General features: G+C 29.9%; 3 protein-coding genes across 3 annotated transcripts in view; 1 reads left to right on the forward strand and 2 right to left on the reverse strand.

Annotated features, from left to right (window-relative positions):
- Positions 1–838: 838 nt before the first annotated feature.
- LOC113378433 (serine/threonine-protein kinase 40-like) lies at positions 839–8,192 on the reverse strand. Its single transcript, XM_026618963.1, has 8 exons — positions 7,725–8,192; positions 7,519–7,656; positions 5,737–5,846; positions 5,531–5,651; positions 4,741–4,873; positions 4,478–4,658; positions 1,802–2,000; positions 839–847 (listed from the first exon to the last, which is right to left on the reverse strand). The coding sequence occupies exons 1-8, from the start codon at positions 8,031–8,033 to the stop codon at positions 839–841; spliced, it is 1,200 nt and encodes a 399-aa protein (XP_026474748.1). The 5' UTR covers positions 8,034–8,192.
- A 580-nt stretch (positions 8,193–8,772) lies between these two features.
- On the forward strand, positions 8,773–10,733 carry LOC113378858 (coiled-coil domain-containing protein 86-like). The gene is made up of 2 exons (XM_026619483.1): positions 8,773–8,987; positions 10,378–10,733. Exons 1-2 carry the CDS (start codon positions 8,920–8,922, stop codon positions 10,661–10,663), a joined length of 354 nt encoding a protein of 117 aa, XP_026475268.1. The 5' UTR covers positions 8,773–8,919; the 3' UTR covers positions 10,664–10,733.
- Positions 10,734–17,650: 6,917 nt separating this feature from the next.
- The window catches only part of LOC113378436 (serine/threonine-protein kinase 40-like), an 11,989-nt gene continuing 9,003 nt past the window's right edge, over positions 17,651–20,636 (reverse strand). Inside the window, 1 exon segment of the mRNA XM_026618967.1 lies at positions 17,651–17,662. Coding sequence (XP_026474752.1) covers positions 17,651–17,662 — 12 coding nt within the window.

Genomic DNA, 20,636 nt, shown 5'->3' on the forward strand with positions numbered 1-20,636 from the left:
TGAAAAGGACTCTACTGCCAAACAAACTAAAGTAACTAAAGTACTCTACTGGCGAGCAAACTAAAATGAAATTGAAAAGGGGACTCTACTGACAAAAGGGACAAAAAGGGATTCTACTAACAAGCAAACTAAAATAAGAGAGAAAAAACGGGACGAGCAAACCGAAATTCATAATGCTAGTCATTGATTTGTAACAAAAAAAGGACTCTACTGACGAATAAACCGAAAATAATAATGTTAGTGAACAATTTGCAACTTCCAACAAAACAGGGACTCTACTGATCTGAGAAAAAATAAAATGGAACTCTACTGACGAGCAAACTGCAATAAATAAAATTAGTCATGAATATGCAGCAAAAACGAGCAAATTGAAATTCATATTACTCATCGGTTTGCAATAAAAAGGAACTCTACTGACAAGCAAACTGAAAATCATAATATAAGTTAAAAATTTGCAACAAAAAGGGACTCTACTGATGATGAAATTGGATTGAAATGGAAAAGAAACTCTACTGACGACGAAGTTGAAATAAAATAGAAAAGGGACTCTACTGACGAACAAACTCAAATTAGAGACAAAAAGCAGCAAACTGGAATAAAAGACAAAAGGGACCCCACTGACATGCAAATTAAATCTGTTAAAAATATTTAAGAGAAACACTTGGAAAATTTCTATGCAAAAAGGAACTCTACTGACGAGCAAACTAATGCAGCAAAATAAGAGAGAAAAAGGACTCTACTGGCGTGCAAAATATATTTTGTTTTTGTATTTTCGAAAGGGACTCTACTGACTAACAATTTAAACTTATAAAAATATCAATAAAGTAAATAAGACATGTTAAGTCACCTGATAAGCAAATTCAATTTGTGCAAAATATTAAAGGGAAATGTTTTTGTATAAATGTTAAGACAAAAAGGGATTCTACTGATGAGCAAAATAATAAAGAGAAATGTTTAAAAAATATTAATAAAAAAAGAAACTACCAACTAACAAATACGACATGAAGAGAAAAAGAACTCTACTGACCAGCAAGCACGATTTGAAGAGCGAAAAATGACTCTACTGAGAAAGAACTCTACTGACAAGCAAACATGATCGACTAAATTGATCAAAATTGAACTCTACTGACAAGTATATACAAGAAAAAGGACTCTACTGACGAACAGACACGATTTAAATTAAATTAAGGAACTTCACCGACGAACGAACTCGATTTTTGGAAAGTAAAATAGAACTCTACTGACGAGCAAACTGAAAACTTTTTGAAAAAAAGTTTCTAAAGCAATTAGTAAAATCACAATTAAACATTCTGTACAGATCAGAATTAAGGACGATTGAGAAAAGGACTTCACTTACAAGCTTATTCAATTTCAGGAAAGTAGAATAGAACAGTACTGACGAACCAATATGATTTAGAGAGAAAAAAAGGGAATTTACCTAACGAACAAACACGATTTGAAGAGAAAAAAGGAACTCTACTGACGTATAAACTACGATTTTAAAGTGAAGAAAGGAACTCTACTGACGAGCAAACGCAATTTAGAATAAATTAATGACTTAAAGTTTAAAAAATCCTCTAGTAATGATAATAATATCAAGTAAATTAAAAAAGAACTCTACTGACAAGCAAACTAAAACTTTTACAAATGCAATTGCTATTTCAACCAAAGTGCTCTGTATGGATTAGAAACAAAGAACTCTACTCACGAACAAATAATATTTAAAGACAAGGAGAACTCTACAGAATCTGATTTGGAAAGTTAATAATATATTTAGTTTCTCAAAATTTCTTCTTATTACCTTTTTGGGTTTTTCCTTCGTGTCATTATCATCAATATCTGGTACAATTTGCATATCAATATCACTATTTGGTCCTCTGTTTGAAAAAATAATACTTTCAAGAGCACCTCGTACTTTTGTGGCAGTGTATCTTCTATCTGGATCCAGCACTAGTAATTGTCTTATTAGTATTAGGGTACTGTTCGATACCCTACCATCCCTGAAAAAAATAATATATATATATATATATATATATATAAATAAATAAATATATATATATATATATATATATATATATACATATATGTGTGTGTGTGGGTGTTTGAATTAGATAGTTAATTGATTAGATAATCTGTGACATAAATAGTTGATTAGTTGTTAATAAAACATATTGATGTTTACTATAATTTTGAGAAATATTAATAGCGGGATTACAGTAGTGATTACAATATATATGTATAATTTATTTCACATTATCTGACAACAAATTACTTGCAATTTTAAATTTTAAAAAATTTCAAGTGTTAATTCTCGCGATTTTCAATATAATGATGATCTAATGATAATTTAAATTAATATATAAAGCAAAGTTTTATAGACATTTTTAACTTATAATTTGTACAAAAATAATAATAAGCAGTAATCTTATCTTATTGATACTTATGGACCGATTCTGCGCATAACAGAGAAATGTTACGGGATGGCTATGTTACTCTCCGACTCCCCATACATTATGCGAATGAATCATACTGAATGCTGTCAAAATATCATGTATTTGCTGTTCATTCCGGCGTTTTAAACATAAACTGCAACGTCACTCGTATCTTACCTAAGAGGAATCAGAAACACACACTTATCTAACATCGTTTTTTTGACATTTGTGCGGCTTTTAGGTTATGTTTTGTATGAGAAAACCTGAGAAATTCGCCTGACTGAACACCAACCGCATAACTTTTGTCTATATTACTATGGAAAATTCTTCATAACATGAACTTATCATAACATTGCGGCAGAATCGGTCCCTTAATTTTATCTCTTAATTATGAAAGATTTTATCTCTTAATTATGAAAGCATAAATTCAAATATCAACGGTCAAAAATGAAGTGACAGCGCCAACTGCGAACAACTTCAGAGTGTCAGGTACTTTGTTAAGGGGGTCTTCCTATGTGATGAGTTGAAAAAATTGAATTTTTTTTTATTTCATATTTCGGTAGATTATTCCTTTAAAAATAACATATTAAAATTTCAAATCGATATCTCAAATAGTTTTTGAGTTACAGCCATTTAAAAAGTATACATATAGTATATAGTACAACGATCATTTTATCTTTAAACGCGTTTTTCTCAAAACTGTGTTTTTCAAACTTGTCTCCATTGTATCTCAGAAACGGCTGGACCGAATTACTTGAAATTTACAGGGCACATTCAATATATTTAAGCGTTCAATCAATCAAAAATTTCAAAACTTCGATTTTTTATAGCAAAAAAACAAAAAAAAAACCGCCTAATTTGCAACTTTTATTTCAAATGTCTATAAAACATCCAATTTTTTTTGTATTTATTTGATTGTAGTTCATTCCGTGTTTTTAAGCCTACAAATTAAAACGCCGTTTATTTTTTTTTGATCAGATAAGCCGATCAGCCGGAATCGTGGAGACAGTGGGAGCTCTTTTTTTTGAGGGGGGGGGGGTGTTTAGAGCGCTGTAACTCTAGTTGGACTAAATTTTTTTAGCTGAAATTTTATATTTATACTGTCCAAATATGTATTAATAAATGATAAAAAACTTGAAGCTCTAACTATTTACTGGTCGTAGAAAAAAAATTCTAAAATATCCCTAAAAAACAGGCCGTCACATAGGAAGACCCCCTTAAATAATAAATTCAGTAATTATTTTTAATACTTCTTCCCTAATAATAATTTTGAAAATGGTCTTAACTAATAAATAAACTGATTAAACTTTTTTAGACATTTCTTTAATTTATAATTTGCGCAAAAATAAAAATAACAATAACAAGAAACACATTTTATAAGATTCAAATTTAAACAGTTGACAGTACGAACTGCAAACAACTTCAGAGTGTTAGGTACTTTGTTTAAAATTAAATGCAAAAATTATTTTTAATACTTTTTCCCTAATAATACTTTTAAAAATGTTTTTAATGAATATATAAACTCATTGAAATTTTTTTTTGACATTTCTTTAATTTTTAATTTGCGCAAAAATAAAAATAACAATAACAAGAAACACATTTTATAGGATTCAAATTTAAACAGTTGACAGTACGAGCTGCAAACAACTTCAGAGTGTTAGGTACATTGTTCAATATTAAATGCTGTAAATTATTTTTAATATTTTTCCTTAATAATAATTTCGAAAATGGTTTTAATGAATATAAAAACTAAATATACTTTTTTAGACATTTCTTTAATTCATAATTTGCGCAAAAACAAAAATATAAACTGATTAAACTTTTTTAGACATTTCTTTAATTTATAATTTGCGCAAAAATAAAAATAACAATAACAATAAACACATTTTATAAGATTCAAATTTAAACAGTTGACAGTACGAACTGCAGACAACTTCAGAGTGTTAGGTACTTTGTTCAATTTTAAATGCAGTTAAAGTAGAACGACAGGAGCAAAATTATTTTATGTTTTATATGTATGTATCATTTATATTTTATCTACTTACACTGGTAAAATATAGTCAGCTGACTTTATCTTTGAAAATAATACTGTAGGTGAAGAATCATAGAATGGAAATTGGCCATAGAGCATCGTGTATAAAACTACACCCAAGGCCCACATATCGGAGGGTTTGCCATGATATGGATGTCCACATAGGACATCTGGAGATATGTATGCTGGTGAACCTAGAAGGTAAATAATATTTATTTTATATAATTATATAATATAAAATTAATAAAAAAAAGTATGTGATAAGTCTTAACAAACCTCTTTGATCATTTAACAAGTCACTTTCTCTTGATAAATGTTTTCCTAGGCAGAAATTTGTTATTGTGACTTTGTTTGTTCTACGGTTTAAAACTAAATTGCCTAATTTTAGGTCACGGTGTACTATATTTTTCTGAAAAAAAAAGAAACAATTATATATATATACGAGGTCTGTTCAAAAAGTACCCGGAATTTTCGTTTTCTCAAAAAAATATTTATTTATTCGTCTACATTAATGTGGTCCCCTTCAAAGTAGTCCCCCCCAGATATAATACACTTATGCCAGCGTTTTTTCCAATTTTCGAAGCACCCTTGATATTCACTTTTTGATATGTCCTTGAGCACTCTCGGCGATTTTCTTCAATCGAGGAAAACCGCCGTCCTTTCATGGGTCTCTTCAACTTTGGGAATAGGAAAAAGTCACACGGAGCCATATCTGGTGAATTTTTGCACTTTGCAACACTTTATTTCATTTTTTACGCAAAATTTAATACAAATTCTTTGACTTTTCAATTCTTCCATTGTAAAAATCGCCGAGCTCAGAAAAACACGTCGAACCTTAGCGACTACCACAGACAAAGTAAACAGTGAATATAGCTGAAAATTTCATCATACTTTAGGGGCATGTATACCAACACAATAAAAAAAAAATTTTTACAATCAGACACTCCAGACCCGCGAAATTTAATTATTAGTAATTCCGGGTACTTTTTGAACACACCTCGTATATATATATATATATATATATATATATATATATATATATATATATAATATAAATATACTTTACCTTGTGTAAACTTTCAACTACGCATATAACATTATAAAATATAGCAACGGCCGCACGTTCAGACAATTTTTTCTCTCGAATCACATAATGCTGAAGATTTACTAAGGCTGCTGATTTTTCACTAAAATAATAATAATAATTTATTGAATTAAATATATATATATATATATATATATTTATATTATATTTAATTTATATTTTATTACCAAAAATCATGTGGACTAATACAGTCTAATACTAAACACAGTCTTGTTTTCATTTTCCCTGAATAAATTGGTCCGAGAGTAGGATGTAGGATTTCTTCGGGTGTTGTATCCTAAAAAATAAAGAATAAAGTATAATTGTTAATTTAATTATGAATTATTATGTAAAAAATTGTATTTCCGAAGTTAAAGTTATTCTTAATCGTTTGAATCATAAGACAAAACTGATTTATAAAAACGTCTTTGCGAATTGCGAATTTAAAGTTTATCCTTTTTTTTCAAGATTGTAGGTAATGTAATTAGCGTTTTGATAGTATATAATAATATATACATGTTTACACAATTTTTTTTAATGTATTTCAAATTTGAATTTTAAATCTTAACGGTTGAAGTAAACGCGCGAACTTCACACTTGAAGTATTTTGTTCAAATTTTCGGTGCAGTAATAATTATTTAGTAGTTTAATTAATAAATACTAATAATATATAAGTACATAATTTTATTTTAATAATATATTATGAAATTGATATGTTGATTTATATATTTAAAAATTTAATGTATACATTCATTCTACAAAAACCCGGTATACTCAAAAAACCAGGAACCCTTTTGTTTTGTTGCTATTTCAAGGAACATATTCAAAGTGCTCGTTGAGACCTTTCAAATGATACCCCATATCACATAAACACATTTTTGACCCGCTGTACTATTTATATTATGACAACAAACTCCATTGTGCATTTATGTATTAAATCTCTTGTAACTTTCAAACCGTTCCATTAATATGAATGCTGTATTTAGGAAATTTGTGCAGAATTAAATTATAAACAATATTGTCTAATACTATAACATTCTACAGCAACTCGGTATAGTAATAAATGGGAAATATAATTAGAAACGACATTTACACCTAGCTTTCATTGACATTGTACATTGTATGAGAATTAATTTAGTGTGCTTTTATTTATTAAATCTCTTGTAGTTTTCAAACTGTTCTATTAACATGAATGATGTATTTAGGAAGTTTGTGCAGAATTAAATTATAAACAATATTGTCTGATATTATAACAGTTTATAATAACTCATTATAGTAATAAATGAGAAATATAATTAGAAACGACATTTACACCTAGCTTTCATTGACATTATATGAGAATTCATTTAGTGTGCGTTTATTTATTAAATCTCTTGTAACTTTCAAACCGTTTTATTAATATGAATGATGTATTTAGAAAATTTGTGCAAAATTAAATGATAAACAATATTGTCTAATATTATAACAGTCTACAGCAACTCGGTATAGTAATAAACGGGAAATATAGTTAGAAACGATATTTAAACCTAACCTTCATTGACTTAGTATGAGAATTCATTTAGTGTGCATTTATTTATTAAATCTCTTGTAACTTTTAAACTGTTCCCTTAATATGAATGATGTATTTAGGAAATTTGTGCAGAATTAAATTATAAACAATATTGTCTAATATCATAACAGTCTACGACAACTCGGTATTGTAATAAATGAGAAATATAATAAATTACATGTACACCTAGCTTTCATTGACAAAATGTTAATAATAAACTAATGAACTAATAATAAATGCTGAATTATAGTAACGATTTTACATATTTATAAAGTGCTCATTGAGACCTTTTAAATGACACCCCAATGACATGGATTTACGTCATACAAACACATTTTTGGTCCTCAGTACTTTTCATAGTATGACAATCTAGCTTTCATTTACAAACTAAAAATGGGTTCTAAAATTATACTAACGTTACCTTGAATAAACCATGATGATGCACAACACCTTCTTGATTCGATAACAAAGACAATAAAGAATATTCTGTGTGCAAAAGCATCTTGCCTTGCCTGTCGTCTTGATTTTCTTCCACAATATTATCAGCCATCATCAGAATCTTAAACACAAAATAATGCACATAACATTCTATACAAAACACATTTAAGACATATAAATTTCACTTACTTTTATTAAATAAAATTTATCAGTATTATCCTTCCTCGCCAAGCACTGCACAATACTTTTAACAGGGCTCGATCCAAGTTTGGGGCCCAGCAAATAATCCCCGGCACGTCTCAGTATATGTTTAGGCACAGGAGTCCCGTAAGGGGGCGCTAGGTCTTGAGCATTTTTTAATTTATCTTTATCGTTTATCAATTTTGTTGGTTCACATACGGGCACTTGTTGAGACTCGTTTGAGTCTGTGTTTTTTGAACATTCTGTTGTATCTAGTCTCATTAGTAGGTCGGAATTTAGGGATTTGTATTGCTCCATTGTAAGAGGTAATAGATTAATGATAATTAATAATTAGAATGATGAAATAAGCTTGAACTGTTTGTTTATTTTTGGGTGTACACGAAGAAGTTTGACGTTTGGTAATTGACAGTTGTTAGTCGTCCATCTTGAAAATGGTAATGCACATTTTTTAATATTTAAAATAGAAACCGCAATTTAAAAATGTGTAAAGGTGCATTAATTAGTAGGTGATTATGATTGAGTTCAAATTAAATTGTTCATTTCTAATTAATTTGTGACATAAATCGTTTTGACAGCTGACAGTTGAGTTGACAGGTTGTAGTCGTCCATTTTGAAAATGCAAAAAGACATTTTTGCATTTAAAAATAAAATCACTTTTAAAAATTCTTTATATGTACTAATTAATGTTTGATTATAATTAAGTTAAAATTATTGTTCAGTTTTAATCAATATATTACAAGAATCGTTTATCAGTTGACAGTTGATGGTTGACAGTTTGCAGACGTCCATCTTGAAAATACAAACACATATTTTGCATTAAAAATAAAAACATTAACAACATTAACACTTTTTTAATAATAATAATATAATAATAACAATAATTTAATGTTTTTTAACTATAAATTACAAAATAATTATTATTTATAAGTTATTTGATTACATTTGACTATCTTTCTATCAATAGATGCTGGCAACACTATACAAAACTGAAATGTCAAGAAAAAGCAAGATAACCTAAAACAATTTTGGATTCACGTGTTAGCATTTGCTTATAAAACATATTGTTGGAAGCAATTTAAGATATTACTAAAGTTCTGTTGAAGTTAGTAAAATAGTTGATATTATAGTGAATTTATTTCGTTGGTGTGCTTAAATACATTTAATATATTTGAAATATAAAAATATGGCAACTACTACAGTTGTTAAAGGAAAACCTAAATCTGGACGTTCTTGGAAATCTGATAGAGATAGGTAAGAAATGTACTAAAATAAGTTATATTTAGCAATAAGTAAAAGCAGTTGTATTTGTCAAGTAAATTTGCTTTACATACATCAATACAAAAATGAGTTTTAAGCATTTGTCAATCTACAAAGTATTCTGAGATCACAAACCATATATTTTTTTCTTGATACAATTGTATTTTGTAGAAGATAATTTATTGTCTTCTATAAGCGATAAGCACCAAAATGATCTATCGGTTCAGACAATTTAATATTGTGTCAAATCTTGCATATGTCTTCTATAAGCTAGGTACAAGTGCAATTTATTATATTTCTCATTTATTATTATACCGAGTTGTCGTAGACTGTTATAATATTAGATAATATTGTTTATAATTTAATCCTGCACAAATTTCCTAAATACATCATTCATATTAAGGGAACGGTTTGAATGTTACAAAAGATTTTAAAAATAAATGCACACTAAATGAATTCTCCTACTACGTACATTGTCAATGAAGGCTAGGTGTAAATGTCGTTTCTAATTATATTTCTCATTTATTACTAAACCGAGTTGCTGTAGACTGTTATAATATTAGACAATATTGTTTATAGTTTAATTCTGCACAAATTTCCTAAATACATCATTCACATTAATGGAACGGTTTGAAAACTACAAGAGATTTAATAAATAAATGCACACTAAATGAATTCTCATATAATGTCAATGAAAGCTAGGTGTAAATGTCGTTCCTAATTATATTTCTCATTTATTACTATACCGAGTTGTTCAAGACTGTTATAATATTAGACAATATTGTTTTTGATTTAATTCTGCAAAAATTTCCTAAATACATCATTCATATTAAGGGAACGGTTTGCAAGTTACAAGAGATTTAATAAATAAATGCACAATGGGATTGTGGTCATACTATAAATAGTACAGCGGGTCAAAAATCTGTTTATATGATGTGGGGTATCATTTAAAAGGTCTCAACGAACACTTTTTGACTATGTTACTTGAAATAGTAAAAAAACTAAAGGGTTCCTGGTTTTATGAGTTTACCGAGTTCTTGTAGAATAAAAGCATTGAATTATTAAATTTTATCTGTCGGTTTAAATTGTGTAGAAGATGTTGTGAACTAAAGTGGTTCAAGATAAATTTGTTGTATATTCTATGACACCTTAATGTTACATATATGTATATATAAATTTTCTTTCGTCTTTGTGTTTAAATTCAATAAGTTACTCTTACTTAATCATTTACACAAAATGTTTAATTATTTAGTTCATTATGTTAATCATGAAACATGCAGTCATTATTTATTTCTTAATTACATTATTTTTACTCTAGCAGTTTTGAATATAAGTCGAGTACAGTGTATTAATGTATACCATCTATCATTTATCCCTTTCCCAGGTTTTCCTCAGTAAAGAAAACGAAAGGCATCCGCAAATCCTTCGAAAAGAAGCAAATTCTTCGCCAAGAATTAAAACGCACAAAAGAAGCCTCAAGAGCCGTTTTGCAAAAGAGACAAGAAGAAAAGGAAGAAAAGAGGAAAAGGCGTGAAGAAAATCTAAAGAGACAAGAAGAGAACAGGAAAAAGGCTGAAATCGTACAAGTAATTAAAAACGTTGCCAAAATCAAGAAGATGAAGAAAAAGCAGCTGAGGTCCGTCGAGAAGAGGGATACGCTGAATATGTGAATAGAATGGTTAGTGTTAAGTTTTATTTATAAAGACTCTTTATAAAGAATTTTCTTTATAAAGATGAGTCTTCAAGGGCTTATATGCATTTTTGCAATGTTACATAATAGTTATGTATTGATAAGTTTTGTAAATAAATAAATAAATTTCATATAAATTTAATCTTTAATATCACAATTTTAAAATTCATTGAAAGTTGAGTTAATTATTAATAATTTTGCAAATAGTATTATAAACGTTCGTAAAAAGTATTTTTTATTTAGGGCAAATTTCAATTCCAGCATTATAAGAAGTTAGTTTTGTAGGTTTGTTTTCTCGACGTTTCAAGTCGTTCTGAATCGTTTGCGACCAAAATTGTATAAAATATTATGCCTGATCTGGTATAAAAAATTTAAAAGCCATTTGATTAAACTCAATCAGTATTTGCGGTGATTAATTTTGTGCGACGATCAGTCGAACCGTTTCTTTGTACTTAGCAAATGAGTGCAACAATGTAAGAACAGGAACTTGGGAAAAATGAATGTCTTTGTTTACAAATTGAAAGTTCAACCATTTGTTATACGTAATTCAATTAGCTTTCTAATGATATATTATGATACATAAACGTTTAAACAATATTTGTTTTTAAATATATTTGAAATTTGAATTTCAAATCTTAACGGTGGTTGTAAACGCGCGAACTTCACACTCGAGGTATTTTGTCCACATTTACGTGCAGCAATTCTTATTGTTCAAGAGGTAATTAAATGTTTAATTAAAGTCTTTTGAAAGTTGAGTTAATTTTTAATAATTTTGCAAATGGCATTATAAACGTTTGTGTAAAAAAACATTTTTTATTTAGGGCAAATTTTAATTCCATCATTATAAGGAGAAGTTTGTTTAAGCAGAAAGTTAGTATGTTCATTTTCTCGACATTTCACGTCGTTCTGAATCCTTTGAGACTAAAATTGTGTGAAAATATGTATCAAAATTAGTTGATGTTTTTTCAAAAACGGCTGCTGTGTTTTCAAAAATTTAAAAGCCATTCGATGTAACTTGATAAGAATTTGCGCTGATTAATTTTGTGCGACTGACTGACTTACTAGTATAGCATTTGCTATAAATTTGTGATAATTCTTGAATATAGGATTTTTAATTTAATTTCTCGGTTAGAGTTTCCTATTAATTTCTTTTAGTTTGCTCATCAGTAGAATCTCTTTTTTAAATTTTCACTTGGTTTGTTCGTCAATAGCGTTCCCTTTTTTAATTTTTACTTGATTTCAGTAGAGTACCTTTCAATTTTCTTTTTATTAATTTTTTACTTAGTTTGCTCGTCAGTAGAGTCCATTTCTTTCATTTCTTTGATTTGTTTGTCAGTAGTAAATATTAAAATTTAAAACTTTACACATTTTTCTTATTTAATTTTGTTTGAAAAGTTTTTAAACGCTATATATAGATTTGTAGATAATTTTATTAGCTTTTTATTAATATCTAATACAATTTTTTATTTATAATAATATAAACGTTGATACAAAAAAATGCAACCAATAAACCTAATATTATAATTCAAACTTTGTCTATCAAAAGGACATAATTTGGAAATATCATCTTTAATGAAAACGAAGACTTTATATTTAAGATAATTAGATTCTCAGAAAACATTATCATAATATGAAACTAGCTAAATCTCAATTTATATTGATTTACTCGATTAATGTTATTTACAGATATCTGGAAGTTAATGTAACTTGCTTAAACTTTTACACTTACTTGGTAGTTTATTCTTAAAATTATTGTTAACATACAAATAAATATACACATTTGTAGATAAACCAATTAACTTTATAATGATATATCAATTATTGGTTAAGCTCAAATATCTTATTGAAAATTGAAATCAAATATAAAAAATGCTCTTTTAGCAAATTTGTACCAAATAGAATAAACAGAAATAGTTTCTAACATTATAATATCGATATACTTATAAATCATCTGTAAAGTTATATTGATTTCTTACTCATCTTGCCTTAAAGCAAAATGACACTTACACTTATTTAATTAAAAAAGATGGATGTGTGTGTATGTATGTATGGATACAATTTTTCGTCCACGTTTTCAGGCGCACGGATCCACCGATTTGAATGGTTCAAAAAACATTCGATTCCTATTGATAGGGAGATGTGCTGATTAGTTTTTGGCAAAGGCAGGTCCAGCAGTTGCGGAGATAAAGAGCAAAGAGTGCAGAAGATAAAAATCGAGTTTTTGAGAGAACAGGGCATCCGATTTGAATGATCTAAAAAAACATTCAATTAGTAATGATTGGGAGAAGTGGTTATTAGTTTTTGGCAAAGGCAGGCCTAGCCATTTCGGAGATACGGAGCTAAATGTGCAAAAAATGGCAGTTTTTGAGAGGACTAAGCGTCCTATTTGAATGATTCAAAGAACTTTCTGCTTCTTTTAACAAAATAATTAATTTTGGAAAAAAAAAATTTTGTTCCAACTTTTTTTTATTTTTAATTTTTTGTATATCGAAAATAATTCACATTTTATTTTTAATTCTGACTCTAGTTCTAATATACTTTACAAATAATTTCAACTTTGCAAATCAGTTTATATAATTTGTATAAATATTAGACAATGTTACAATATTTATAATAATCTATTTGAAAACATTCAGTATTCCTCAAACATTTCGTTACGGTACGGGAAGTTCCAGCAATTTGCCTTAAGGCACAATGCCATAATTGCCTCAAGACAGAATTCCACTTACAGCTAGTTTATAATAATATTAACGTGGATATAAAAAAATGCAATATATAAAACTAATATTATAATTCTAACTTTGTCTGTTTGAAAGACATAATTTGGAAATCTCATCTTTAATAAAAACAGAAACTTTATATTCAAAATAAATAATTTTTCAGAAAACATTATAATCATAATATGAAAAGAGTTTATTAATATCTGGAAGTTAATGAAACTTGCTTAAAGACTTGCACTTAAATTGTTTTTAAAGTTATTATTAGTTATATACACCTTTATAGGTAATTTTATTAGCTTATAAAGTACAATGATCTATCATAATAAAATTTTAAGCCAAATATAAAAAATACTCATTTAACTTGTATGTTAAATAGTAAATTTGTACAAAATTAAATAAACCTAAACAGTTCCTAACATTATAAGAACTTGATATACTTATAAATCACTCATGAAGCATTATGTCAATTTTCACTTATTTTGCCTTAAGGCTAAATGTCACTTACACCGAGTTAAATATAATTATTGCAAACTTATTACTTTCAATAAATTAATCAATTGATAAGTTTATTAATTAAGCATATAGGAAAATATATGCAACTTGTTTTAAGACAAAATGCCACATACATTTAGTAATTATTCCTAATATTTTAAACTTATTACTTTCAAAATTTGAATTTGAATTTCGCGCTACAAAATAAACTATCAAGAAAACCCACCTGAAGTTGGCGACACTTTTAATCAACTGTCAAGCGAGCGGTTTTGACAGTTTCTAACAAAACAATGGTGCTAAACACAAATAAGCGTCAGGGTTAAATTTAACACAAAAACTATTAAATTTAAACATAAAAAGAGTTAACAAAGTTTAAAACATAATGCCAAGGCTTAAAGAGTATATTACAATTATAAATGCGTGTAGTTTTTGTGTAAAATGTATGTATTTAGTGATTGTTAATAGGTGAACCTAAAACATTTGACATAAGGGTAAAATTGTAAGAATTTTTTTAAAACGCTTTTTGTGCAAGTGTTAAATATTTTATTATACAAGTTGTGCAATGCGTTGTATTATATTTGGCAATGGACCTTTAGTTTGCTAGCACTGCTCGTGCCAAATTTTGGCGCACTTTTATTTGTCACTTGTAATTAATACTTTTAATATTATAAATGTTGCAACAAGTTTAATATAAATGTATGTATTTACTCAATATGGATAACAAAAAATCCAGCAAGTCTAAAAATAAAATTTCTAATTATTTTGTTAAGAATAATACAACAAGCAATGTTAAACAAAAAGAAGATGATGTTAAAAATAATTCTGAGACAAAAGTCAAAAACGTGCTTCAAGAAAGTCCTAAGAAGTCTGGGGATGACTTGTCGAATACCAAAAAAAGAAAGATGTCTCCACAAGTTCCACTCGATGACAAAAAGCACTTAAAACTTGACATCGAGGATAAAGAGAATTGTTTGCAAGACTTTTTACTAGACGATGACCTAGATTCATTTTTGTGTGAGGAAGACTGGGCTCCGCAAGACACTTTAAACTTATCCACCACACAACGTTGTGTCATATTGCATGTAAATACAAACGGCAACACAAAGTGTATACACCTACAAAGCACTACAAACTCCTCCGATAAAGCATGGTGCACCTTATCATTCCCCTGGACCCAACTCGCTTTACAACCAGGCGACATAATATCCATAAAAGCCTTAAACGACAACAACAAATGGATCGTAAACGCAACCAACGGTTTGCTAGTAACCGATCCTGACTCCCTTATATCTGGTACAAGTGTCGTTGGTGGTTTATTTTGTGCACGCAAAGGAGTCTTGAGTGAAATATACAAAGGCATCGACATCGAGAGCAAAATCATGACCATCGGATCACTTGTGCATGAGCTGTACCAAAGTTGCATACAAAATACCAAAGTTGATGATGAGTTTGTACGTAACGTGTGGAAAGGGATAATGCAAAAAAGTAGTACGATACAGATGTTGTATCGTTCACAACTTACGAGCGAGGAGATTAATGGTGAGATTGATAAGTTTGTGCCTAAGATTGTCGAGGTTATGTCCAAGAAGCCTGTGGAGGTTTTGGATATCGAGGAGAACTTATGGGTGCCTTCGTTAGGTTTAAAAGGTAAAATTGATGTTACTTGTAAAGTTACGTTGCACAAACGTGTTCCATTGGAGTTGAAGACAGGACGTGCAAGTTTTTCCCCGGAGCACAAAGGCCAGGTAATTTTGTACGTAATGATGTTGCAGGAATTAGGTGTGGATGTGGATAAAGGTTTGTTGTTGTATTTGCGTGAGGGCGTTGTTAAGATGTGAAGCCTACGTGGAACGAACAACGTGATTTGATAATGCTGAGGAACGAGATAAATTTGTATACGAGTCAAAAAAACGTTAGGAACTATATTAAAGATAATTGTGGGCGCTTAACGGATTTGACTCGCTTAAGTATTGATTTGCCTGAACCCATAAATCATCGTGCGTGTGAAACTTGTCCGTACTTAACTTTATGCTCGGCGTATCTACAACCTAAAACTTTACCGGATACACATAATTTAACACTATTATCACAACCGGCTTTGGAACATTTAACACAAAAGCACTTACAATATTTTTTCACCTGGTGTAAACTTTTGTACCTAGAAGACTGCATGGACGAGTCTACAAACAAACAATTGTGGACAAAGTCTGTGGAGCATCGTGAACTTACACGTGGTTGTGTAGGTGGTTTAAAAATCGATGGTAAAGTCGTACATCACGAAGGCTCTTTTTTACATTGTTTCGGCCGGGGTAAACAAATACACACAAATATCACTCCGGGTGATTATGTAATGGTGAGCACTCAGAAACGCTACAACGTTGCCGCAGGCTTTATACAAACCCTGAACCCTACCAAAATTTTTATACAATTGTACAAAAATTTATCAAACTTATATAAAACTAGTGAGGAGTTTTGTTTGGACTTATACTCGAGTAACACGCAACTTACATTTAATACGACGAATTTAGGGACTTTGTTGGATGATACGGAACACGCGGGTAAACTTAGGCGTTTGATTATCGATCTAGAGGCACCAAAGTACGATACTATGTTATCCAGTACCATCAAACAAAAAGCTGCTGATACCTTAAAGCACTTAAACACTTTACAACAACGTGCTGTGTTAAAAGTCTTAACCACACAGGATTATTTATTAATCCAAGGTATGCCCGGTACGGGCAAAACCCAAACAGTCGTCGCCCTGATTAAATTGTTGGTGTCTTTGGACAAAACTGTGTTGATCACCAGCCACACGCACTCGGCAGTCGACAATGTGTTGGTGAAACTGCACGAGGCCGGTGTGGATTTCCTAAGACTGGGCACAAGTAAGCGTATAAACCCCAAAATCCAAACCAAGAGCGAAGAGTGTCTAACCTCCAAATGTACCACAGTGGAGCAACTGGTAGAGGTGTACAACTCTGCAAAAGTAGTCGGTGTAACTTGCTTAGGCTCGAGCCATCCTGTGCTTGCACAAAAACGTTTCGACTTGTGCATAGTTGACGAAAGCACCCAAGTCCTACAATGTACTATTTTGCGCCCACTTTTCAGCGCTGATAAATTTGTCCTAATCGGCGATCCTGAACAATTGCCTCCGGTTGTCCGAAGCAAAGACGCTAAATCCTTAGGATTCGCCAAAAGCCTCTTCGACCAACTTGCACCTCAAACCCCGACAACAAAGTTTTACTTACCATCCAGTATCGTATGAACTCCATCATAACAGCGTTAGCCAATAAATTCACCTACAACGGTTTGCTGAAGTGCGCAAACGAACAAGTCGGCTCTCGGACTATTACGATTAATAAATCTTTGGCTCGTGATGAGTTTTTGAGTGAAAAGTGGTTGTATGATGTGATAAGTGATGATTTGAAGGATTCGGTGAAGTTTGTTGATACTGGTGAGACTTTTACGAAGTGTGGTGAAAGGATTTTGAGTTTCAAATATGATTTGGAGACAGATGGTAATGATGATGATGATAAGGTTGAGACGTGTGCCAATGTTTGCGAGGCTAATATTGTTGTGTGTATTGTCAACGCTTTGATAAAGGTTAGTATGGTAGTTTTTTTTAAATTTAAAATAGGTTTAAGTGGCTTTTTGGTTTAAGGCAAGTTGCGCGAACTTTCTGATATATATAAATTATACACTAATAAAGGGACTCTACTGACGAGAAATCTGAAGAATAAAATAAAAAAGAGATTCTAACGTTGAAACTGAAAAAAAGAGAAATTAGTTATTATTAGCTATTTGGTTATTAACCCTTTCAAACGCAAAATCCATATAAATCTCGAAATTCGCGAGTGGAAAGTTTTTTTTCTTTTATGTCGAAATTATATGCTTTCACATCTATTGTTTTGTCTATTGTTTTCATATCGATATAAGTTTTCTCGTCAATAGAGTCCTATTTCCCTTGGTAGTTTAGTTTGCATTGTCAGTAGAGTCTCTTTTGTTTTTTATTTCACTTTGCTCGTTAGTAGAGTCCCTTTTCTATTTTAATTTAGTTTACTCGTCAGTAGAGTCGTTTTCTATTGTATTTCAGTATGCTCGTCAGTAGTCTCTTGTCTATTTTATTTCAGCTTGCTCGTCAGTAGAGTCCTTTTTCTATTTTATTTCAGTTTGCTTGTTAGTAGAGTCCCTTTTCTATTTTAATTCATTTTGTTCGTCAGTAGAGTCCATCTTCTATTTTAATTCATTTTGTTTGTCAGTAGAGCTCTTTTTCCCTGGGTAATTTAGTTTGCTCGTTAGTAGAGTCCCTTTTGTCTCTTATTTCTAGTTTTCTCGTCAGTACCGTCCTTTTTTCTTCATAACACTTTAATTATTTGTTTTCCAAAATTGAGATTCGGTTTGCTTATCAAAAGACTAGTAGAGTCCCTTTGTTTACCCACAGTTACAATAATATTGTACTCATTTCCAAAATATTAATATTGCTTGTCAGTATACTTCTTTTTTCTAAAGCCCTAATTTAACTTGCTCGTCAGTGAAGTCCTTTTTTTTAATATTCTTTTACAGTTTGCTCGTCAGTAGAGTCACTGTTTATATTATTTTTGAGTTTGTTTGTCAGTAGAGTCAATTTTTTTTCAGTTTGCTCGTCAGTATAGTCCCTTTTTATATTATTTTTGAGTTTGTTTGTCAGTAGAGTCCCTTTTTATATTATTTTTGAGTTGGTTTGTCAGTAGAGTCCATTTTTAATCTTCTTTTCCAGTTTGCTCGTCAGTAGAGTCCTTTTTTAATTTTATTTTTGAGTTTGCTCGTCAGTGGAGTCCACCTTTTCTTATAATAATTTAGTTTGCTCGTCAGTAGAGTCTTCTTTTTTTTTTTTTTTTAACAGTTTTCTCGTAAGTAAGGTTCTTTTTGTTATTTTATCAGTAGTGTCTCTTTCATTTTCGTTCTTAGTAGAATCCCTTTTTAATTTTCTTTTCCAATTTGCTCGTCAGTAGAGTTCTCTTATTTCTCATCAAAATTCAGTTTGCTCGTCAGTAGAGTCCATTTGTTTCTCGTCCTTTTTTTAATATTCTAGGTCAAAATTAAAGTTTGCTCGTCAATGGAGTCACTTTTTTACAATATTCCAGGTCAAAATTAATTTTTTCTGGCCAGTATATTCTTTTTTTTCATTATTCTAAGTCACAATTTCAGTCAGTAGAGTTCTTTTTTCTCATCATAATTAGATTTGCTCGTCAGTAGAGTTCTTTTTTCTCATCATAATTAGATTTGCTCGTCAGTAGAGTTCTTTTTTCTCATCATAATTAGATTTGCTCGTCAGTAGAGTTCTTTTTTCTCATCATAATTAGATTTGCTCGTCAGTAGAGTTCTTTTTTCTCATCATAATTCAATTTGCTCGTCAGTAGAGTTCTTTTTTCTCATCATAATTCAATTTGCTCGTCAGTAGAGTTCTTTTTTCTCATCATAATTCAATTTGCTCGTCAGTAGAGTTAGAGTTCTTTTTTCTCATCATAATTCAATTTGCTTGTCAGTAGTATTCTTTTTATTTATCAGTTTGCTCGTCAGTAGAGTTTTTTTTTCTTTAAATCACAATTATAAATAAAGATTTCTGTTTTGGGGTTGATAGTGTATTTTATATTGCTTGTCAGTAGAGTTTTTTTTGTTCTTGTGCAATATTTTTAATAGAAGAAATTTCAGTTTGCTCGTCAGTAAAGTTTCTTTTTTAACTTTCTTTCACAATTTTCTCGTCAGTAGAGTTCTTTTTTTTTATTTTATCAGTAGAGTCCATTTTTTATTTACTTTTCCAGTTTGCTCGTCAGCAGAGTTTTATTTTGTGTTTATAATTCAATTTGCTCGTCAGTAGAGTCCTTTTTCTTATCATAATTAAGTTTGCTCATCAGTAGAGTTCTTTTTTTCTCATCATAATTCAGTTGGTTCTGCTCGTCGGTAGAGTCCTTATTTATGATTTGTTTGATCGACAGTAGAGTTCTTTTTTTATCATTATAATTCAGTTTGCTCTGCTTGTCAGTAGAGTTCTTTTTTGTCATAATTCAATTTGTTCTGCTCGTCAGTAGAGTTTTTTTTCCATCATAATTTAGTTTGCTCGTCAGTATTAGAGTCCTTTTTTCAATATTTCAGGTCAAAATTAAAGTTTGCTCGTCAGTAGAGTCCCCTTTTTTCAATATTTCAGGTCAAAATTAAAGTTTGCTCGTCAGTAGAGTCCCCTTTTTTCAATATTTCAGGTCAAAATTAAAGTTGGCTCGTCAGTAGAGTCCCTTTATTCTTGACATGTAAAACGATTCAGAATGACTGTAAAACTACAAAATTAACTAAGATTTATTTATAAAGAACTCTATTGACGAACAAATTGAATTTCGTATAGAAATCATATACAATTTAGACACAGGTTTAAAATACTAAGAGAACAAACTGAAAAAATCTGGAAAAAAATGAACTCTACTGATAAGGAAACAGTATTAGAATGAAAAAGTACGCAAATTGTGAATTGTAAAAGGCATTGTTTATATAATTCATTATTTATTATATTTTAACTAAAAACTTTATATGCTCGTCGGTAGAGTCCCTTTTTCTTTCTATTGATCAATTTGACATTGTTTACTTTTGTTTATTACATTCTTACTATACATTGCTGTTAGTAGAGTTCCTTTTTATTTTCTTTCTCTTTTTTCTCAGTTCTCTTGTCAGTAGAGTCCCTTTTATTCTTCCTTTTTGTCGAAATTTCAGTTT

The sequence above is a fragment of the Ctenocephalides felis genome, unplaced genomic scaffold (assembly GCF_003426905.1).
Source record: "Ctenocephalides felis isolate EL2017-DRISC unplaced genomic scaffold, ASM342690v1 CF-g0.4_SCAFFOLD_01886, whole genome shotgun sequence".
Classification (NCBI taxonomy): Eukaryota; Metazoa; Arthropoda; class Insecta; order Siphonaptera; family Pulicidae; genus Ctenocephalides; species Ctenocephalides felis.